Here is a 21,874-nt window from a genome sequence, read left to right as displayed (position 1 = left end):
CTGTCCTTAGCTTCCGATTTCGTCGCTGATTTCAACGCAGCAGCCAATTCACCGATGAACGCAGCAGTCAATTCACCGATGAACGCAGCGGCGTTCGACGCTCCGGAGGACGTGCAGAGCGTGTCCGACATCGTTCAGCTTCTCCACACCAAACAGCAGCGAATCCGCGAGATTTTGACCATGAGAAAACGGGAACAGAAAGCGGTGGAAGAGCGGAATGAATGCAGAGAACGGTACCAAGCGTTGCAAACCAAATACCAACAAATCGAATGTGCGCTGCAAGACGCGCTTACCACAAACCAGGACGATGCGTAGCCTCCTTTTCCTTCCGCTTTACGCGCAGAACACTCAACAAAGTGCAGGAACTTCGGCAGCTTCTTCGTCTTCTCGAATCGCTCAGCACACAGCGAAACGCCAGCAAGGAGCTCCACGATGAGGAGCTTCGCCAGCTTCGCCAGCAAGCAGAGAACAAAAAGCAGATCGTCCAGCACGAACAGGAACAGTATTTCATGGTCGCGGGGATCGAAGAAAAGGTCCAACAGAGCTTGTTGTCGCTGCTTTCCATCTACCGATCGCTCAACGTGGACATTCTCAAATCGCGCTGCTTTCTCGAGATGATTCCCTCCAAAGCGGAGCTGCTGTTCGTGCGAATCCCCGCGGTTTGTGACGCCTAGTTCGAGAACGAAATCTCCAAATTCATCGAACTTATCGTGGAAGGGTCCGTGCGACTTTCCCAGTACTACGATGTGCTGAATAGTCTGCACAGCGTTTTGGATCCCTATCAATCTCACTTGAAATTCCTCGAATCGCTGTCGGAAACCGTCCAGAAATCGCAGAATTCGCTGCATGGCGTTTCGGGAACGCTTGGCGCGGCGCTCGCCTCGGTTACGCACCGTAGAGATGGGGAGGGAGTGGCACGTAGAGCTCGTTGGAGTGACGCAACAGCGAAATACGGATTTGAAGAAGAAGAACCGAATGTTGAAAGCAATTCGGGAGAATCAGGCAATGGTGCAGGAAAAGACGCGTGTACACTCCAAATTGATGCACACATTCCATGTGGAATGCGAGAACAACAAAGAACTGATGAAGAGGCTCCGGGAAGTGCAGAGTCGCAGAACGAAGTTTAGAAAATAGTTGTTAGTTTTGTTTGTTATGGAACCAATTGAATTTCGCAAGGTACTTGTCAATGAGCAAGAGTAGTACATACCATTTTCGTGTAACTGAAAGACCTTATCAAGAGTTTTTGCAGGTGATTCCTTACAGCCTTTCGAGAGCTAAAAACGATAATGGAGACCACGGTATACACGGATAACAAATTTGATTTGTAGTTATTCTGTCTTCTTACTCGATGGATCTGCTCTGTAACCAATCTTGTGCTTTCTCACTTTTAGTCAGAAAAACAGTCCAAAACCCTATGAAATTTCGAATCACCACCGAAAAGTACACAACCTATTGCTCAGTCGAGGAATTCACGGCAAACACGGGTACATGCTTTATGCCACAATGGGTTTTTCTTTTGAATTGCAATGATTCGCAGATGATGAACGATCTCGACTTAAAAATTGGATCCTACATTCGCATCGAAAACATCTCCATCCCAAAAGGAAAATCAGTGGCGGTTCGCATTTGTAACGAAGAACTGCTCTCGGTTCCTGATATTAAGGCGACGTAGGTGTCGATTCGTATTCTAAATAAAGATTTGAAGAGCAGCTAAGGCATTTCGTCGTTTTAGCAGAGGGAGGACACGTTCCTATCAAGTTCAATAATCAGCAATACTTTATTGGTACTAAATTTGGACTGAGTGTATTGTAGATATTGTTCATTGTGAGCCCGAACCCGTAATCGATATCAACAATACGAACCTGGTGATCGACTTCGTTCCGATGGAGGAGGACATTTGAAGGATTGGATTGTGGGATAAGAAAGGAAGATGTACAAAGGGTTTAAATAGATGTATTCTTTACGTTGTTGTTGTTGTTGTTGTTTTCTGAGTACAACACAATCTTATGCAGCTCGTTTTGTGTGCAACAAATGGAATTCATTCATGTCATTCGATAGACAATCGAATGGAATATCGATCAAGCAAAATCCAACAGATGATAGAATGGAAAGATAATTGCAGTTGGAAACAACAATAACGATCTTCCACTTTCCTTTAAAAAACAAGACAAATTAAAAACAATAAAGCAACTAATTTTCCTCAACAAAAGTCTGAGCCAACTCGACTGTTTCTCGATTTCGTCTCTCATATGCCACGTAAAATATCATATAGCACAAGAAGCACACCACGAAAAATCCTGAGCTCAACATCACCTCCTGCAACAGCTGTTGCGGCGTAGACGAAGTGGCCCCCTGATCCACAAACAGTCCACCAGACAGATAGCAAATTCCTCCTCCTAGCGACTGGAACATGCGGAAGATCGCGTTCGCTGTCGTCTTCTCGGTTTTAAAGTATCTGCCCACCACAGTCAGACACTACACTTAATGGTTCCTCCCTCCAAGCCTACGAATGTCTGCAATCCGGAATCAGTGAGCGAAAACAGAATATACAGCGGGATGAACAAAAGATTCTGCGTGGAATTCGCTAGGTAGGCCAGTGCCATCGAGCATCCACCGATAATCAAGTACACGATCAACATCGGGAACAGTCCGATGCGATCGATGAACCAACCGTGAATATACCCTGCAGTGACCTCCACGATGGTGTAGATGATCATGTACAGCGAGATGTCGCCCTTGTTGACGATCTGCCGATTGTACATGCTGTTCACGAAAATCGATTGGAAGCCCAGGCAGAGGAAGAGAGGCACCAAGCAGAGCATTTTGGGAGTGAAGAGGAGCTTCATCACGCTGGTGAGGTCTTGCAAAATCGTGTGTCCGGTGGCTCGTTCCATGGGATCTTGAGCGGGTTTCAAGCGGAAAAGGATCCACGGGCCGCAGATACTCACGGTGCCAAGGAAGATGAAGAGAATGGAAGTGGAGCCGTTCCAGCCGGGACCTCCACCGGCTTGGATGTCCATGAACTTGGTGATGATGTACACGCAGAGATTGCCAAACACCTGCGAATTAGGTTGGATCCGCGGCAATTACAGCGCCCATCATGTAGATACTCCAGAATATTCCTGCACGACGACCCCGATTTTCATCGGTGGAATTCGTAGATAGATACACACCTTGACATGCCCAGAATACGGAAGCTGCAAATCCGTGCACAACCGACCAGATAATGCACACCCATGGAATAACGTAAACGAAGAAGTAGGTATAAATGCTGTGATATAAGTCCAAATTATGGATCAATACGGGTATTCCATAGAGGCAAATGCCATAGCCAAACGTTCGTTCTTAAAGGCGGATACCATGGAAGGTACAAAGAGATTTGCGAATGCATAGCCAAAATATGCAATGGAAAGAGACAGAGAACCCAGGTTTCCTAAAAGAGGGACAGTATAGCTCTGGGTCGTTCTCAATCCTATTCATATTAGCCAGATACCAAGCTTCGTACCAAAATAAATAAATCCAAATCCAATTGCCAATTGGATAACGTTTCGAAAGCCTGCATCTCTTCTATATTCTTCTCTATATATGATGCAACGATCCAAATGCAAACATAAAGGAACTCATTTTTGTGTTAATCCCTAAACGAAGAGAGAAATTGGGGGTTACCAATCAATTGCTGCCACGTTGCATTCTGTAGAGAATGACGAAACGGCAATAATGTGTGAACGATGAAGAGATGCTGCATGAAACTTTGAGAAAAGCATCGAAATGATGTTGTATAATGGTAGCCCAAAAATCGAAGAAAGCTCCATTTTTTGGAATTCCAGAATTGTGTTTTTTGGCAAAGAGAATGTTGTTTGCCCTTCAAGTGAGAGGAGTGATTTTGTTTTGTTCGAAAATGACAATTAGATACGTTCTGTTTGCCGTTCTTCTATTAGAACGATTCCTCGCTTCTCTACATTCTTTCGTAGTTTTAGTGATGCCGATAAGAAGAAGGAGGATGATTTAGAGGAATTTTGTAGTTTAGATGTGACTTTGTAATTCTTAGTGAAAAACATGATGAACAGTGTGCCTAAAGAGGTGCAACGTATGGCAATGAGGCAGGCGATGTCAATGTCTCCTAAACAGAGAGAAGATCTTGCCAAGTTGGGAGAACAGCTGTTCAATTCTCGCAAGCGCCGCTTTACAGATACTCCCACGGAAGAAGATCTGAAAAACGATAAAAACATCGAGTTTGTCGATGAGCCGAAAAAGCCTGAGGAAGCAATTCCTGTAATCGAGCTGGGCTCTAGCTACAAGAAGGAACAATCCTCCAAGAAGCCCAAGGACGAAGAAGCTCCCCCCAACAAGTCCGATCGTTTGGATGAGGATGACTTTACGATTTTGCCGGAGGAGGAGGAGAACTTTTTCGAAAAAATGCGCAACATGATGAGTGGAAACATCAAGAAGAAGATCGAGATCGTGAAAGAGACCGGGGTTCGCTTCAAGGACGTCGCTGGAATCAACGAGGCCAAAACGGAGATCATGGAATTCATCGACTTCCTCAAGAACCAAGAGAAATACCTCAACATCGGAGCTCGCATTCCCAAGGGAGCTCTGCTCTCCGGTCCCCCCGGTACCGGCAAAACGCTCCTCGCGAAGGCGGCGGCAGGCGAAGCGAGCGTTCCGTTTCTGTACATGAGCGGCTCGGATTTCATCGAATTGTACGCGGGCGTGGGAGCGAAGCGAGTGCGCGATCTCTTCGCGGAGGCGCGGAAAAACGCGCCGTGCATCGTGTTCATCGACGAAATCGATGCGATCGGCAAGAAGCGAGGCGGTGGCCGCTATTCTGGCGCCTCGGACGAACGCGAACAAACGTTGAATCAGATCTTGGTGGAAATGGACGGATTCAAATCGACGGATAACGTCGTGGTGCTCGCCAGCACGAACCGAGTCGACATTTTGGACCCCGCGCTGCTTCGCGCTGGGCGGTTTGACCGGCATATCGATGTGGAGAAGCCGGATTTGCAGGGCCGACGCGACATTGCCGAGATCTATCTAAAGCGCGTGAAGCTCCACGATGATCGGGAAATGCTGGCGAAGCAAATCGCGGAGTTGACGCCCGGATATACGGGAGCGGATATCAGCAACATCGTGAACGAAGCGGCGCTGCAAGCGGTGCGTCGAGGCGTCGACGAGGTGTGGCTGCAGGATATCATGAATGGAGCGGACCGCGTGATGTGCGGCATGAAGAAAGAGAGCAAAACGATGCAGCAGCGAGAGCGGCAGCGCGTCGCGTATCACGAAGCGGGTCATGCGGTGATTGGATGGCTCTGCGAACACACCGATCCGTGTCTGAAAGTGTCGATTATCCCGCGGACGAACGGCGCGTTGGGGTTCACGCAGAGTCTCCCGAAAGAGCTCGCGATGTACTCCGAGGCGGAGTTGAAAGAACTGCTCGTGCAGATTTTGGGAGGCCGCGCGGCGGAGAAAGTGTGCATGGGCGATGTGACCACGGGAAGCCAAGACGATCTGCGGAAAGGAACGGAGATCGCGGAGGGCATGGTGGCGAAGTATGGCTTCAGCGAGAAGCTGGGACCGGTGTGGTACGGCGTGGAGGATCCGGAAGAGGCGGGGAGTGTGAGCGAAGAAACGGCGAAGACGATCGAGGCGGAGAAGCGGCGGTTGATGGTGGAGGCGTATCAGAAGGCTGTGGAGATGCTGAAGGAGAATCGGGGATATGTGGATCAGCTGGCGAAGCTGTTGCTGGAGAAGGAAACGGTGACGAGTGTTGATTTAGAGAAGATTATGGGGAAGCGAAAGGGGACGAATCCGGATGGGTTCTCGGAACTTGTAAAGGATTTGGAGAGGGGATTGTGATGTGTTTGTTGGAAGAAGTGGGAGAGGAGGCGTGGTGTGATTGGAATATGGATTCGATTCTACTCATCATGGAAAGGGAATCGTTGTTAAAGTGATGGAATGGATTAGTGTCACACCAATAGTACAATATCCGTAATAGAATAGCATTGTAATATGCGACAATATGTGGACTTTTTTTTACCTAATCACTGCAGCCTGATTGACTTTGATGATACACATCCATAATCACCTATTTTCAATGATTGGTCGTTTTCATTGCATGTTGTACCATGAAAAATACTCATTTCGAATAATCACGAACTACAAAAGGACTGAAGAGTAGCTGTCCTTAATGACCAAAATCACCTCACTTTCATTACTAACAAGGAATCTATATGCGTTGACCTTATACAGTGTATGAAGTGTCATTCTGTACAATACTCATTTTTGTAGATCCTATCATCGTTATTGTACATTAAAAAAATAACATCCACCAAAATAGACACATTTGTTAAAATAACAATACCCCAAATCAAAAAATACAGTGAGAAGTCATTGTCTAGTTTCTTTATGTCCCATAAAGAAGGCCGGATCCTGTACGAAGTGTCACTAGACGAGCAGTCTTTGGGAATCACGCTAGCCTCCGATAGTGATGAAAGAGGAGCAATAGTAAGTGGATTCTTTCAGCTCAATGAACATATTTTGTGCGCTGAGAGACTGAGGAAGATTGCATTGACAGATCGAATCATTTCGATTCAAGGGAAGAACGTTGAAAATGAGGATTTCGATACAATTATGGATATTCTCAGGAAGAAGAAGCGACCCGTCAAAATAGTTTTCGAAAGAGGCCCTATTCCTTCTGATCTAGTAATTTCTTGGAATGAAGTGAAATCGAACCTGAATTCCTTGTTTATCTATCTTCGCTTTCTCAAGCGGAAGAGGTTATATCTCTGTTATATTTGGTTGTCCTTCGTGATCGAAGTGGAGCGTCTAGGCCTCGTGGATCAAGATACCCGCCAGCGGGATATGAATTCTATCTTAAATACATACATCAAGAAGGACGGCATGTATTCCGCCTGCCTGTTTTATACGTTCCCAGTTCCTTACACGCAATGGAAGACAGTGGAGCAAGTGTTGTACTACTTTCACAATATGAAAGCGGAATTACTGAATCGTGTTATGACCTTAAGTTGGGCGGGTTTCAGCAACAGTCCTGAGTATAGAGTATTGTTTCCATTTTCATCCAAAGATATCAGTTTCTGCGTCTGAATCTCCAAGATGTCCTGTACAATCACCACGCTGCGAACGTGTTTCTCGCCTTCCTGATTTCGCGTCGCCGTTACCAGGAAGTCGCTCTCTGGATGGACATCCACTACACGATTTTTTCTCAAATCAAAAACAGCGGCTATCCGAACAACATCGCTTTTGTTCTGGAAAACATCATGCGAAATCCATCTCTCAAAAAGACCGAAAACCCCGTGTGTTCTTGAATGATCGAAACTATTTCCTAGGACACATCCGACGATTCTGTTTCGGATGTCCCTATGATTGACACGTGCCAAACGCTTCTAGAAACAGAAGCCATTCTGAAGAACCAGGTCACCATTCTGGCAAAACTGCCAACCGATTTGAAAGATATTCGAATGAGCAATGACAGCTCGGCGCCTCATCTCCTCTCCGAAAGCTCCTTGACTTCGGAAGAAGATGGGGAGGGAAACCCGCTTGCTGCGTACTCGGAGAGCGAGCTGGCGAAGCTGACGCGCGCTCTCATTCGTTTATACGAGAAGTTCTTCGCAGAGCGAAGCATCAAATGCCTTCCATCTTTCTATTACGACATTGTCGATTCGATGATCACAACCTTGAGACAAACTCCGTTCATTGATTCCACGCTTCTTGACCTTTTTTCCACTTTTTTGTCATGCGTCCAACTGCGTCTCTTTTCGTGGATTTTAAACTACCAATACCACTATTTCGTCATCACCGATCTCTTTGAGTATCTCGTCAACGAACTCCAATCGCCCTCCTCGACGCAGCTCCCGTTCGCTTCCTTCCGACGCGCCACCAAGTATTCCATGGAACGATTGGAGAGCTGCGAAGCCGAGATCCCTCACCTCAGCTCGTTCATTCAGGGTTGGCTTTTCTCATCGAAGCATACCCCCTAGAATACAGCGAATTCGCGATCGATCTCATCGATCATTCCGTACTTTCTCTCCGTTCCTCCCTCTAACGCACAGATCCACGACGAACCCACCGACTATCAAGTGGAGGCCGCGTTGAAGCCAGCCCGCAGCGGTCGGCCTCGCAGCACCGCTCAATTCGGCATCACCACTCCCTCTTCTCCGCTCTCTCCAAACAGCGAAACCGCCTCCAATCCGCCGGGCAACGGCGATCTTTCCGTCTCGGAAGGGAGCGTCCGCACCCAAATCGCCGCTCGCTTCAACGCAGGGAGTCGCGTCGATCTCGCGCAGCTGATTCTCTACATCCAGCAGCACCACAGCTTCATTCTCTTCCAACTTCCGCCCATTCCGCATCCCACCGATCTCAGCGCTTTCCAGAACTTCGCCGCCATTCGCGTCGTGTTCATTCAAGGCGACGAGTCTGCTCGCAATTGGCGTGTTCTCGAGACCATCACCGTTCCTGACTTCGAAAGTTCCACGTTTCCACGATCGATGTCGCATAGAAACCGGCCTCTCCATTCCATCGCCGCTCCCTTTCTTCCTCCCGGAGGGATATCAGTCGTTCTCAACGCCCACGTCGCCGCGCTGCTTCACCTTTTTGCTCGGAAGCCAGCCGTCGGAGCGATGGAGCGCGGCGTGCCTCAACGTTTACTACCCCCACGTAGGTCGAGTCGGCTTTCCTTTCCGGTAGACGATCGGCCAGGAAACGCGCTACGTCCCCGAAGGCCTCATTCTGCTCTCCCCGTTCAACAATCTCGCGAATCTTCGCGAGAATTTGGTTCGGTTTCTGAACTCGTCGTACGTCGAGTTCCACAACGCGGCCGCGGAGACGCGCCGCTCTCTGCTTCTCTCGCTCCTCGCGCGCGGCGAGCACGCCTATGTCCCCACCGAATCTCTCTGTAACTCGCAGGATCGCCGCATGTCCGCCGCGATGTTAAGCCAGTTCGTGGCTCCTTCTGCCGGAGCACTCAAAGGGCAAATCCAACCGCAATCACAATCACAATCACAATCACAATCACAACCATCACAATCATCACAACCATCACAACCATCACAAGCTTCGGTCCCATTGCCGCCTCCGAGGCATTCGCAGCACGCGATTCGAACGCCTTCGCTTCGAACCAAGCAAGTCGTCGACACGACGCAGTTCGGTCGGATGTTCCAGCTTTTCCACCTGCTCTCCATCCCCAACATTCTCGTGATTCTCCGCGTGCTGCTCATCGAGCGGAGCGTGCTGCTCCTCTCCACGCAGCTCTCCATTCTCACCAACACGGCGGAATCGCTGAAGGAGCTGCTGTGGGGGAGAGAGAAGACGCTGAGTCGTAGACAGCCGTTCGTGTGGAGCTACACATACTGCCCAGTGCTGCCGAGCGAGATGAAGCGGTTCATCTACAGTCCGATGCCCTATCTGATGGGCATTTCGTCGAACATCATGTAGGCGTGGGGAGCGCGGTTGAGGCTAGTTCGCGCGAGGAATTGGAGAAGCTGAACGGCGTGACGGTGGTGAACATCGATCAGGATCACATCTGGCTGCCGGACAACCTCCCTGACTATTATGAGTACTACAAAGACCCGCTGGGCTACGTGTCGAGCGAGGAGATCGAGAAGGAGATGAAGGACGCGATTCTACCGCCCTTCCCGGTGGTGCCAGACTTCGATCTGTACACGGAGCTGAAGAGCCTGCTCTGTCCGGAGGTGCGGAATGCGGATATTGCAAGGGAGCGGACGTCGCTGAGCTTCTCGGAGGAGGCGGTGCGGAAAGTGTTCCAGACCTACTTCACGAAGATGGTGATTCCGCCGTACTCGTCGACGATCGTGATGGAGGAGAAGGAGGAGCGGATCTGGATTCTGGACAAGACGAAGTACCTGCACCTGTACAAGGACAGGAACAGCTATCTTTTCATGCGGCTTTTCATCGACAAATCGATGTTTTATCTCTACTACCTCGATTACTTTTCTTGGAACTCCCCTGCTTGTTCAACAAACACGCCATTACAGAGAACTTAAACCTTACTAGTGTTCTTCAGCTGTTTCGAACCGTTCTTCGACGAAGATCTCTTGATCTGCAGCCACACGTAGAAGCCGACGATCACCAAAACAATGACACCAATGATCACACACACAACAATCACCACAATGGCGGTGGTGTTCTTCGGCTTCGCAGCCTGGTAGATGGGATTGGACTTGAACGTCACGTTGGCCGTGGTGGTTTCCGTCAGGAAGTTCAGCTTCTCACGCTCGGTGTTGTTGTCCAGCAAGTATTGCAAGAACTTCTCAAGGAACTCATCGTTGAGCTGTCTGTAGAACTGATTAGCGCGAGACTCAATATCAGTAACACGGATCTGAACAGAGACATAGCTGTTCTCAACATTCTCAGCAATACGGTGGACAAAGATCGCAGACTCATCCACAGTATTGATGGCAGACAAAATAGCCGCCTTAATACCCTCAGGTCTCTTGGAGATGGTGTCATATCTTCCGCGCATAATGAACAACACAAAATCGACATGAGCGTAACCATTCTCAGGCCACTTAGGAAGGCAATAGGTAGTGTTGATCGCGCCCCACGATCCAGTACTCAGGCACTCACGAGTCATCTCTCCCACGGTCTCTCCCTGGCAATTAGCTACGGCGATCGAACCAGGAACAGTGACGCCCCAAGTACCATCGGAAGGGCAATCAGCAGCAGCGATAGCAAGAACCACTACAAACAATGAGAATTTGTACAAAACACAGATATGAGAACGATCATTCTTCTCGAGACCTACCAGCAAGAGCGCAAACAAAAAGATTTCTCCGGAACATCTTTGAGGAAATAAAATATGAAGGTTCAAAAACCCAGAACTATATTGATCGCAGATTCCGCCGTGGGTTTATGGCATGATCATGGACAGAAATCTGACCACTTTCGTCATGATTCCCGCGGTACTTTAACCCTTTAACACTGCGGTATTTCTTGCATTCACCCTTATTCCGCATTGTACTGGATGATTTCAACAAACATAAGGACACAATCATTGTTGTTTTTGACTTTCCACATCGCCTAGAGAGTAACACTTCATAATAGACTATACAAATGCACGGATCAAGTTCGATGTTCCGATTGACCGAAGCCACCTTCGGAACTCGATAGATCGACTCTAAAATTAAGCAACAACACACGGATATCCGTACCAGGATCCACATTGTACAGCTCCCATGCCAGTTTCTGATTCACTGACGGCTGCTCCAGCAGCTTGTAGACGGCCGCAATAATAATTTCCGCGGCCTCTTCCACGTCCTGCTTCGTGGTGTATCGGCCGACCGAGAGACGGAGGGTTCCGATGGCGTAGGAGAGAGGGCAGTGGATGGCTCGAAGCACCTGTCGTGTTAGATAGCAACGAAGCGAACATCGCTAATCGAGATGCCGTCCGAAGAGTGGCAAGCAGCTCCCGCTGACGTGCATAACTAGAGATGAGAACAGATCGGGGCTTACAAACCTTGCTTCCCATCATGGACAACAGACTGAATGATAGCATGCCTTCGAAGGCAATACTGCGTTAGCAAAAATTTTAACGACTACCTCAGCGTATTCGATAAATAGAAATCGGTATCGTCCTCGTCCACATAGGGATCCGGGTTTTTCGTGCTGTTGACACGCACATTCACAGGACTGCGATCCAACAGAAGCACCTTCAAATATTGTTTCTAAAAATAAAGAAGCCGAAGCGATTCGCCACCAAGTCGTGCATGCGCTTCATGTCGCTCTCCAAGTTCTGATTCTACCCCTCACGCGTTTTCTCTGTCTCTACGATGAGCTCTGCGGCCTTCCCCATGCCCACACAGAGAATTACATTTTCGGTTCCGGCGCGACGGTTTCCTTCCTGATTCGCGCCATGAATAATTTTGGCGGGAGTGATCGAATTCTTTCGAATGTACAAAATTCCCACGCCCTTCGTAGCATAAATTTTGTGGCCTGCCATCGTCATGTAGTCCACGCCCAGTTTTTTCGTGTCGATTTTCATTTTCCCGCCAGCTTGGCTCGCGTCACAGTGGAACAAAATCGGACCGTTGCCCTGCGCAGAACCTGCAGGTAAGCGAGTAGAGGATGGAGTACTCTCGAAGGAACGAACTCGCTCCACCAGAGAGGCGATTGGCTGGATGGAGCCGATCTCATTGTTGGCGAGCATGCACGTGACCATGGCGACGTCTGGAGTCAGGAGAAGGTCGAGCTGATCCACGTCGACAAATCCGTACTTGTTGACACGAAGATACTCGATCTTGAAACCGTACTCTTTTTCCAAGAAGCTAGTGGGTGGTGGGTTAGATTAGAGAGTACGCAAGAGTTTCGTTGACGGCAGGATGCTCAAAACAGGAAGCAATGATCGTTCTTCGACTATCGTTGAGCGCGCGCACACCCCCAATAAGGGCTTGATTGATAGATTCAGAACCTATCAATAAACAAACATGGAAAAAACGTTCCTCCCGACAAAAACAGAATCTCGCTCGGCTCCGCATTAATCATTTGTCCAATGCTTTCCCTCGCCTTCTCCACTCCCTCCTTCGCCACTAGAAATCACCGAATGGAAACAAAAACACATCTTCCATAAACATGGTTCGACGAAGGATTCCCGAAGAACTGCGTCATGTAGGGCCACATGGCTTTCGCGACTTCCGGGTCCACAGGTGTCGTAGCGTTGTAATCCAGATAAATCGGGTCGGTGGGGTTTGTTCGTGGGAAGATGGGAGACGCGGTGTATTCCAAAGGTTGCATCGTTCTTTAAATATGAAACAAATACAAAATCAAAATAGTGAAGTAAACTAAAACAGGTACTAATATTGTTCCTTCCATTTGAAGAAGAGCTCTTTCTTCTTTCGATCGATCGATCGATCGATCCCATTCTCTTTCCCCTATTTCATTTCTACGACGACTGCTGAGAGTCTGGTTCCGGCTTCGCCTCTGATTCCGGAGCTGCATTCTTCTCCTGAGAATCAGCAGCAGGCTTTTCCGTCGACTCCGAGGCCGGCTTGGTTCTTCGGGGAAGAAGTACTGTTTTCATATCAACCTTGGACTTCGAAAATTGAATACCCGGATTCACCCAAGTACCGCTTGGGATTAAAGAACCGCTGATTTAACATTGGAAGGATATAAGAACACTGAATTCCCTGCCACTGGAGCATCCCCAGACGAAAGCTACAGTTTGGGCAGTAGATCTTGCACTCGATTAGATCTTTCTGTTTGACCCAGGGAGGGCAGGAAGAGAGGAAGTAGGACATGCAGGTGTGTGCTGGATGCCGGTCCTGCTCGTAAGTCGCATCTTTTCGAAAGTACGTGTTTCTTCTTTTCAAACAAAAGTTCCTGCTCCCCTGGAGTGTGAGTAACGACCTGATCTTTTCGGAACAGAAGAGCACCACATTTGCAGCAACTAAACACTTCTGTGGGAACCAAATCTACCATTCTTAAGTACTTAATGTCTAACTATACCAGAGCGATCTGCAGGAGAATTGCCACTCATGTCAAACTATTTTAACAAACGATTCTGCAACGTGGCATACAGAATGCAGAGTATTCAATAGGGATTCGTTTGTATTTTAAGCGTTCCGTCATGGTCAGGGATTCGGCATTTTCGAGTCATTTCTCTATTCCTCTATGGGTCCTGTTCATTCTGGTGGACGTATTTGGTGTTAGGATGCTCAGTTGAGAGCAATCCTGACAGAAATACCTTTTATTTTTGACAACTTGTAGAAATCTTCACAAAAAGTTATTAATTTTTATATCCAAATGTATATGAAATCCTTCTCGTCTGTTATCAAGTCTGCAAGCTTGCTCCGATCCTTTGCTACTGCTCCCTATGTTATTCGTGCCCTTCCCTACGCTAAGAATGCGTTGGCTCCCGTGATCAGTGAGAATACACTGAACTGCCACTATGACGGACACCACCAAACGTTTGAATTGAGTTTCTCCATTATGGATAGATATGTAAACAATTTCAACAACATGACAAAGGGAACAGACCGAAAGCCTCTGGAACACTACATCACCAACGTCACTGGAGGTGTTCACAACCAAGCTGCTCAAATCTGGAACCACACGTTCTTCTGGAACTGCATGTGTCCTGGAGGCAAAGCTATTCCCGAGGGCGAATTGAAGAGCGCAATCCTTCGCGACTTCGGATCGGTGGACAAGTTGCATGAGACTTTCTCCCAAGTGGCAACCGCGCATTTCGGAAGCGGCTGGGCCTGGCTTGTCCACGACCCCAAGGAGAACAAGCTGAAGGTGCTGAGCACTCCTAACGAGGCCAATCCTATGCAATGTACTGTTTCTCGCGTTGTGAGTGATTTCTAGCTGGTCTGCGCCCTCTGCTCGTCTTGGACGTCTGGGAGCACGCTTACTATCTGGATTACCAGTTCCGTCGCGCCGAGTACATTAAGAGTGAGTGTGTGAAAACTGTGTAATGCGTAGAGTGGTGGTCTATTGTAAACTGGAACTATGTGAATGACGTTTATCTTAGCAAATCCATTCCCACTTTTTTGTGTGTTTGTTTTACATTTTAATTTTTATAATGATGCGTAAATATTGTTGTACAGGATTCTACGCTTTGATTGTTCTTGTTGTGGCACGTATGAAGTAGTTGTTGAAGACCCATGTTGTAGAGTGCGTTCAGGGCATGAAAATATTTTGTAATGTGACAGAGGTTTTGATTACTGTTAACAAGACGATAGATCCGATTGAATGTTCGGATGATCACTCACCTCACCGGAATTTAAAGATTTCTGGCCTTCCGCCTGGCCTGATCTTTGATGGCAAATATATTACTGGCTCTACTTCCATGGAAGAGTTCAATCATCGCACGATTTTGTTTTACGAAGATGATTTCTGCGTAATCCGGTTTCACAGTTTGGATTCTTTGGAATCTCAACCGTAGCTCTGAAACAGCCAACTGAAGTAGATTATGGTTTCCTGTTAATGGATGCTTACAATGCAACGACGATAGACCCTATAGTCCCTACCAGTGATGCCTATATTGAAGAGTTCATCTTGAACTCCCCCCTTGAAAATGGACTTCACTTCGACAATAAGACAGGGAGAATTTCGGGAACTCCAGTATTCAGCTACAAGAGCAAGACATCAACCGTTTCCGTCACCGCGAGGAATGCTCTAGGGAATGTCAGCACAACCTTCGTGTTCTACTTCCACCAATCGTTTTCGTCGATCCAGGGCATTCGCTTCTGCCAGATCCCTCTCAGCGCTCCTCTCCCCTTCCTCCCCGATCTCTTCGAGTCCTCTCTGGATCGCCGTTGTTCGGTTCTGTCCTCTTTGAGCTGGGCGAACGCCGCAGACTCCAAAAACGAGCTTCTCGGCGATGCTCCCTACGCCATGCTGCAGTTTTCCGGGTACTTCAACGTCCAATATCGAGCGCCTGTCTCGTTCAGCCTATCAACAAACTCAAAAACACTCGTTCTTCTTGACGATTTCAAAACGCCTCTTTTCGAAACGGATCCAACGAGCTCCTTCATAACCCATCGCGTCACCATCAAATTAACAAACACATTTCATCGAATCACTGTGTATGTCGCTGCAGGCGCGGGTTCGTCCTATTTCTCCTTGTTCTACTCGTATCACATTCTGAACCAACTCGAAACGCTGATTACTTCAAAGGTCATGAGTTATCATATGCTCCCCCCGCGGTTTTTGGCTGTGGACACGATGGTGGGCTTCGCTCATCAGCCGTTCGATATCCATCTCCACTCAGAGAGTCTTTTCTCCGAGATCCAGCTTGCAGATTCTTCGAAGATTTTCACAATCGCGGGGCTGAATCATTTGGCGATTCGCGATCCAATCGCAGGATTGTCGGAGGTGAAATTGTTTTTGTATTCGAACGGAGGGCTGTCGCAGATGTCGATTCCATACCGAATCGAAGAACCGGCAGACGGGATGATTGTGAGTGTGATAGAAAACGGGGTGAGACAGCAAAAAGTCGTGGAAACCATCTCGGAATTCACGTTGGAGTTCAGCTTCGATCGTTTTTGAATCGTAGGGACATTCCCGATTCACTTTTGCACCCGCTCATCGAAATGAATTCCACGCTGATCATGCAGGACGAGGCGGAATTCGCTGTCCACGCCGAATCTTGCGAAGTGTATCTCGATAACGAGCTCGTTACAGAGCCAATCACGCCTTCTTCCTCTCGTTGATTTCCATTTTGCTCTTCATTCGCAGAGGAAATCATGGATCTTTCGATTCGCTGCGCAGGCCGATCGCTTCCACCGCCCATCAAATTCATTTCAAGCAAAGCAAATTGGACGCAGCCGCTCATTACGCGTCCTCGTTCCGCATTTTCGTTTTTGTATCCTGTATATCATTGCACGGTCAACGCCACGTGCAAAGAAAACCCGCTTCTGTTCGTTCCTTCGGAGTGTTCGCTCACTCTCTCCGATGTGCTTCTTCCCGGTTTCACGCTTTCTTCGAATGGCGTGATTTCGGGAACGAGCAGCCAAGAAGGCCGATGGGATCTCCGCGTTGGCTGCAAGGAAATGAACTATGAAACGGAGTTAACGATTCTCATTGAGAGTAGATTTGACGGACATCGATGAGAATTAGATCCTGTGAAAGCGCCCTCTTCGCTGGTTCTCTCGATCGATGGCAAAATCATCAAAACCCCGATCTCTGTGATCCTTGGAAAGCCACTCCACATCGATATTAGCGTGGATGAAACGATGGGAACGACGATTGAATCCATTCCTCCTCTGCCTTCCACGCTTTCTCTCTCGCTCACCTCGCTCTCTGGCCAGCTCATCGCTCCTTTGCACGATTCATTCACTCTGATAGCTCGAAACGTGAAAGGAGAAGTCAGCACGACGCTCCAAATCGAATCGGATCCTTGCAATCCATACACATTCCGACTCATCAAAGGAAACGCATATCTACAGATCAAACTCGACTCGCAAACTCTCCACAACAAAATCGAATCGGAAGGCTTTTTACTCACTTCCTGCATCACACAGGGAACACTAATGAGCTTCATTCAATGCAATTCGGTTCTGGGTTGTTGGGTTGGACTGGAAACCGACTCCACGCGTCAGCCGCCTCGCTTTGTTCATTACAGAGAAGAAGTCATGATGGAATGGAATCTGCCTCTCGATGAATTCAGCGTGGAACCGATCGTAACGGAAGGCGCGACGGTGATTGGGTGGCCGTTCTCGACGATTCTGTGGAATGTGAAGGGATTTGTGAAGAGTGTTGAGCTGATAAACCTTCCAGAATGGATGGAATATGATTGGTTGGAGAACTCGATTCATGGAATCGCCAAAGAAGTCGGTATTTTTGAAGGAAGTGTTCGGGTATCGAATATGAATGAAACGATTTCCTTCCCAGTAAGTCTGGAAGTGTTTGATTTCCTGTCGCTTCCACCGAATATCACAGTGTTAACACTGAAAGAAACGAACGATTTTCATTCCCAAACGATCACGGTCTTCTCCGTGAACGACACAGCCATTGAGCAATCCATTTTCCCCATTTCCATCTATTTCACTCACTCCTTCTCGCAGGTTCTCATTCTTCCCGAGGGCTCCATTTCATTCCCATTCTCTTCCTCGTTTTTTGCTTCGTCTCTTTTGTGACTTGTAGTGATGACATGAATGTCGAATTCTATGTTCATTCCATTCTCATTGCTCATCGACAGCCAGGCGAAACGGACGTTCCGATTCAACTCACCTGGATTTTGAATGACCAGGATTTCTGGGTCCGTTGGGTCCTTCCAGAGCCCATTTCTTCCTATTGGTACAAAATTGCATATGAAGATATCGACTGGATGATCACCTACATCGGAACCGGACCGATTCCGTCCACCGAGCAGGGAGAGATCTACTACCGAAAGCACTTCGACCTGCCGTCCAATCCGCCGTCTCGTCTGGGCGTCGTTCTGCAAACCTCCAGCCCTCTCATCGTCTATCTCAACGAAGTGCTCGTTTTTAAGACCGGCGTGTCGGAGAACTGCGCCGGCAAGGGCTGCGGCTTCACCCCGATCTCCCACTGGGTCCATCCACGCACCTACTCGTTCGTCACTCCCATTGCCTCCACGAGCGAAGAAGGCAAAGCAGTCTTCGCCGTGCGGCTGTTGGGGCGGCAAAGCGTTCCTCAGCAGATTTCCTTCCAGCTCATCGCCTTCCCCATCTATTCCTCCGTTCTTCTCAGCTCTCCTGCCTGCACTCCGCGTCGCTCTCCCGCCGTAACGCCCGTTTCTCCTGTTTCTCTCTTTGTTGGGTAGAACTCGTACGACCCTATGACGCTGGTTTCTCCGTTTACTCCTTTCAATTACGGCAGTTCCACGCTTCCCTCATCGGTAACGCTGCCTCTGCTGTATCCTTCCCCGGTTTCTCGGCTTGTTTTGTACTCCAGCGCGGCCAACATCGCGCAGCAGCCAAGCTGGGTGGTGATCTCGGGCATTTCCGAGGGAAGCGAGCATGTTCTGGGGAGTGTCAATCACCCGTATTTGTGGAATAACAAATCGCAGCCGCTTTTGATTCCGTTGGACGCGTCGCGACCCGTTTCATCGCTCACGGTTTCGGTGTATTCCAGCAATTCCCAGACGAACCACGCGCACTTCTATGGAGCTTTGGAGGTGTATTCGAGAGAGGAATTGTTCTGCGAGGCGGAGGACGGGTTTGCTCGCACCTGGGAAAACCAATTCGCGGTTGTGAGCCTGCGGAACCAAACGACGAAGGGATACATGATTCGATTCTGCACCGTCGTGACCAACTCGAGCGATCCGTTCGATCGGAAAGGAGTGTGGGGCGATCCAGTGAGCCATATCGGTAGGATTGTCCCGATTTCGTTGAAGGGTAGTGTCTGTTTTGCCTGGGCGCGGCATTTCGTTCGTCGAATTCTCGCTTGTGTTCTCGCCGATTCGCGATCAGCTCGCATGGACGCAGCTGGCGGACGACTTTTTGCAAGCGAAGGAGCTGCTCTTCATGGACAGTTCCACGAAGCCGATCGCTTCGTATGCGTTCGCAGTGCAGGACAAATCAAGTGGAACCACGTCGAGCTTTTCGCTCTCGGTCCAAATGCACATCAAGTCTTTGAAAGCCAACTCGCTCGCGCAGTTCGTCGAGAGCTCGCTGAGCGACTTCTTGGAGGCGTTGAAGCGGAAGTTTCCCGGAAAATACGACGATGTGCAGAATGTGGAGTTCGAGGGAACACCGACGATCATCGCGTTGCCGGTCCCTGTGTGGCTTCGAATCCTGGAGATCGGCTGCGTGATCGTCGTGGGACTGATCTGCGTGGTGCTGGGAATCAAGTATCGCAAGACCATCGTGCAGAAATTCAAGTTCAGGGCGACGCGGTACCGCGAAGAGCGCCGCGCACAGATCATGGAGGACCTAAACTTGCCGCCTGATATGTATTTTGATCCGCAGAACACCAAAGCAGGCATCACGGTGTTCGAGACTCCTTACGGAAATGTCTGTGAAGCCATACCGATTCCGGTCTACGTTCCCAATCCGCAAGGAACTTTTGTAGAAGCATAAGACAACAGCGTGTTTCTTTCATTCATTCATTCATTCTTTTTTTTTTAACAAACACTCAAACCATCGCATAGAGAGTAGTTCATATATATAATACAGACAAACTAAGTTACAAACGCTTCGGGTCGAGCTTCTGCGTCATTTTCATAATCACTTTGGCAGTCACCTTCGCATCATCCTTATACACCGCCACCAAAATCGAATCGCAGTGCGTGTACACCGCCTTATACAGCCTCACAATGTTCTTCTCCGATTTGCTGGCGATGGTGGCTAGCAGTTCCACCGAGGGCCCGTCCTCCACATCGCTCAACCTACTCGCCATCAGCACTACAACAGCATTCAACGCAGTGCCCGATACATTGGGATACTTCCCTTCCCGAATGCAGCTCGCCAGCCGCAACGCCAGCGACGCCACGTCCGCAGGGAGCATCAGACACGCGCAGTACCTGCGAATATAGTCTTGATCGGAGGGGATTGGCACGGAAAGCTTCAGCTCCGTGATGATAATCTGCGTCAAATGCGTCACTTTGCGGATGTCCGCGAGAACAACCCCCACGATCTCGCTTAGGAGACGGTAGCAGCCGGTGAGGCGGCATGCGAGGTAGAAGCAGGCCGAGACGATCACTTCGGAACGCTTGCCGCGGATGTGCATTAGAGTGAAGCATCGAGAGTAGATGTCGAATGCACAGATGGGGACGTTCTGGGGCACATCGAGCTGGTTGGCTGTTTCCTGGATAATGGAGTGGATGCTGAGGAGTCTGCGGGTGCGCTTGAGCTCCTGAGGGTCTTCCATGCGCCTCACCAGTTTAGAGGACTTCGTGTCCAGGTCTCGCCCATCTAGTATGAAATCGGTAGACAGGGAATTCGAAGGAATAATCGAGTCCGATAAGGTGTTGACTCTTGCATCGTCGTAAGCATTTCCTGGAAATTAGAACGAAAAGAATGAGTGCTACCTTCTTCCTTGTACGCTCTCCACTCCGGTTCCTCCGAAAGCATGTTTTGTAACTGCACGTTCCCACAGAAAGTGCAAATGCGATCTCCAGTCACCATATCATTTACAAAATCTGTCTTTCCGCAGCTTTTGCAAACATCGCCCATACCGTAACTTAGAAACGGAATTAGAGTAGCAGAACCACCTAGATTCGATAATTGCGTGAACATAATGCCTTACAGGTTTCCACACAAAGAAAAATATTAACCAAGAAAAAAAGTATTGAAAAAACCGCGGTTCATTTGACTTGTTGTTTTTTATTATCGTCTTAGAAAGACTAATTTCGAAACAGGAGACTTGTAGACACAGAGTTGGAGATAAAATCAAAAAATAGGAAATGGAAGGGTTGTGCAGATAATACTATCAAACACAGTGGATCACAGCTTATTCTTTCTTGAATATCAAACCTCATAAAAAGCATGTATCAACTACTGATCATTTTCCTAATATTGAATAGTAAGATTTGAGCAATGTTCTATTCATTTGATAGGTTGTTTTGTAAAAGGCTTGACTCCATCGACCTGTGTAGATGGTTCAGGTAAGGTAGTCCAATTAACAGAGTCTATGATCAATGATGATTATTGCGACTGCACTGGAGATGGCAAGGACGAGTATCTAACTTCTGCTTGTTCCTTTGTGCCAGATTCGAAGTTTACATGCGAGAACAAGGGATATAAAAGCGTAAAAATATACTCATCGCGTGTAAATGATGGAGTGGGTTGTTTTTGGTAATTTTGAGGTAGATTTGTGATTGCTGCGATGGAAGTGATGAAAAGGAAGGAGTGTGCGAGAATGTTTGCGGCGTATATCCTTATGACAGTGGTTACTGTGTAGATAGAGCACGAAAAGTATATTTCTGAGATTCGAAAGGAATTAGAGATTGCAGAGAATGGAAACAAGGTAATGAAAGACCGAATTTTCGAAGGCGAAAAGAATTTGGATTTGTTAGACGAGAAGCTGAGGGAAGTGAAAATGGCCTCGAAGGAATTGGACGATTTGATGCAGACGTTGCGGTCTCGTCTTCAGCGCAGTTTGTTAATCGATAAGAAATACGCATTGTATCGCAATCGGTACATTCTGCGAACTGGGGAAATTCCGCCCTCTGATTTGCTGGAGAATCCTTACATTGATGTGGAGTACGTGAAGAAGGAGGAAAACGAGGAGGCGAGTCAAGGAGAAAAGGATGAAGAGAATCAGGAAGAGGAAGCAAATCATAATGAAGAAGTGAATGAAGAAGTGAGTGGAGAGGTTAATGAAGAGGTTAATGAGAAAGTGAGTGGAGAGGTTAATGAAGAAGTAAATGAAGAAGTGAGTGAAGAAGTAAGTGAAGAGGTTAATGAAGAAGTAAATGAGAAAGTGAGTGAAG

General features: G+C 48.1%; 10 protein-coding genes; 6 read left to right on the top strand and 4 right to left on the bottom strand.

The window, feature by feature from the left end:
• Window positions 1-221: 221 nt before the first annotated feature.
• Window positions 222-1,134, top strand: GSBLH_T00000591001 (uncharacterized protein; the record flags this gene model as incomplete). The annotated part of the gene is made up of 3 exons (XM_013038818.1): window positions 222-644; window positions 675-894; window positions 923-1,134. The coding sequence occupies 3 exons, from the start codon at window positions 222-224 to the stop codon at window positions 1,132-1,134; spliced, it is 855 nt and encodes a 284-aa protein (XP_012894272.1).
• Window positions 1,135-1,186: 52 nt separating this feature from the next.
• Window positions 1,187-1,901, top strand: GSBLH_T00006086001 (uncharacterized protein; the record flags this gene model as incomplete). Its single annotated transcript, XM_013038817.1, has 5 exons — window positions 1,187-1,298; window positions 1,329-1,361; window positions 1,392-1,668; window positions 1,698-1,783; window positions 1,813-1,901. The coding sequence occupies 5 exons, from the start codon at window positions 1,187-1,189 to the stop codon at window positions 1,899-1,901; spliced, it is 597 nt and encodes a 198-aa protein (XP_012894271.1).
• A 567-nt stretch (window positions 1,902-2,468) lies between these two features.
• On the bottom strand, window positions 2,469-3,624 carry GSBLH_T00000590001 (uncharacterized protein; the record flags this gene model as incomplete). Its single annotated transcript, XM_013038816.1, has 5 exons — window positions 2,469-3,059; window positions 3,091-3,271; window positions 3,304-3,472; window positions 3,506-3,579; window positions 3,611-3,624. The coding sequence occupies 5 exons, from the start codon at window positions 3,622-3,624 to the stop codon at window positions 2,469-2,471; spliced, it is 1,029 nt and encodes a 342-aa protein (XP_012894270.1).
• Window positions 3,625-4,416: 792 nt separating this feature from the next.
• Window positions 4,417-5,859, top strand: GSBLH_T00000589001 (uncharacterized protein; the record flags this gene model as incomplete). The annotated part of the gene is made up of 1 exon (XM_013038815.1): window positions 4,417-5,859. One exon carries the CDS (start codon window positions 4,417-4,419, stop codon window positions 5,857-5,859), a length of 1,443 nt encoding a protein of 480 aa, XP_012894269.1.
• A 3,312-nt stretch (window positions 5,860-9,171) lies between these two features.
• GSBLH_T00000588001 (uncharacterized protein) lies at window positions 9,172-9,981 on the top strand (the record flags this gene model as incomplete). XM_013038814.1 has 1 exon in its annotated part: window positions 9,172-9,981. The coding sequence occupies one exon, from the start codon at window positions 9,172-9,174 to the stop codon at window positions 9,451-9,453; it is 282 nt and encodes a 93-aa protein (XP_012894268.1). The 3' UTR covers window positions 9,454-9,981.
• A 1,795-nt stretch (window positions 9,982-11,776) lies between these two features.
• On the bottom strand, window positions 11,777-12,797 carry GSBLH_T00000586001 (uncharacterized protein; the record flags this gene model as incomplete). XM_013038813.1 has 5 exons in its annotated part: window positions 12,594-12,797; window positions 12,473-12,563; window positions 12,334-12,445; window positions 12,112-12,302; window positions 11,777-12,081 (listed from the first exon to the last, which is right to left on the bottom strand). Exons 2-5 carry the CDS (start codon window positions 12,510-12,512, stop codon window positions 11,777-11,779), a joined length of 648 nt encoding a protein of 215 aa, XP_012894267.1. The 5' UTR covers window positions 12,513-12,563; window positions 12,594-12,797.
• GSBLH_T00000585001 (uncharacterized protein) lies at window positions 12,797-13,054 on the bottom strand (the record flags this gene model as incomplete). XM_013038812.1 has 1 exon in its annotated part: window positions 12,797-13,054. One exon carries the CDS (start codon window positions 13,052-13,054, stop codon window positions 12,917-12,919), a length of 138 nt encoding a protein of 45 aa, XP_012894266.1. The 3' UTR covers window positions 12,797-12,916.
• Window positions 13,055-13,776: 722 nt separating this feature from the next.
• GSBLH_T00000584001 (Superoxide dismutase) lies at window positions 13,777-14,549 on the top strand (the record flags this gene model as incomplete). The annotated part of the gene is made up of 3 exons (XM_013038811.1): window positions 13,777-14,308; window positions 14,341-14,427; window positions 14,458-14,549. The coding sequence occupies 3 exons, from the start codon at window positions 13,777-13,779 to the stop codon at window positions 14,547-14,549; spliced, it is 711 nt and encodes a 236-aa protein (XP_012894265.1).
• A 5,029-nt stretch (window positions 14,550-19,578) lies between these two features.
• GSBLH_T00000583001 (uncharacterized protein) lies at window positions 19,579-20,655 on the bottom strand. XM_013038810.1 has 3 exons: window positions 20,471-20,655; window positions 19,876-20,438; window positions 19,579-19,844 (listed from the first exon to the last, which is right to left on the bottom strand). Exons 2-3 carry the CDS (start codon window positions 20,111-20,113, stop codon window positions 19,627-19,629), a joined length of 456 nt encoding a protein of 151 aa, XP_012894264.1. The 5' UTR covers window positions 20,114-20,438; window positions 20,471-20,655; the 3' UTR covers window positions 19,579-19,626.
• Window positions 20,656-21,072: 417 nt separating this feature from the next.
• On the top strand, window positions 21,073-21,368 carry GSBLH_T00000582001 (uncharacterized protein; the record flags this gene model as incomplete). Its single annotated transcript, XM_013038809.1, has 2 exons — window positions 21,073-21,222; window positions 21,252-21,368. The coding sequence occupies 2 exons, from the start codon at window positions 21,073-21,075 to the stop codon at window positions 21,366-21,368; spliced, it is 267 nt and encodes an 88-aa protein (XP_012894263.1).
• Between the last annotated feature and the right edge of the window lie 506 nt (window positions 21,369-21,874).

Source organism: Blastocystis hominis (genome assembly GCF_000151665.1).
Source record: "Blastocystis hominis, Singapore isolate B (sub-type 7) whole genome shotgun sequence assembly, scaffold_0".
Classification (NCBI taxonomy): domain Eukaryota; class Bigyra; order Opalinata; family Blastocystidae; genus Blastocystis; species Blastocystis hominis.
This window is presented reverse-complemented; position numbering and strand designations above follow the sequence as displayed.

Bases quoted from the DNA above. Each gene is read 5' to 3' on its own strand.
- GSBLH_T00000583001 (XM_013038810.1), bottom strand. From the start codon at position 20,113: ATGCCGCCTCACCGGCTGCTACCGTCTCCTAAGCGAGATCGTGGGGGT. The intron at 19,845-19,875 runs GTATCGGGCACT...ATGCTGTTGTAG, and splicing joins GGGAAGGGAAGTATCCCAAT to TGCTGATGGCGAGTAGGTTG.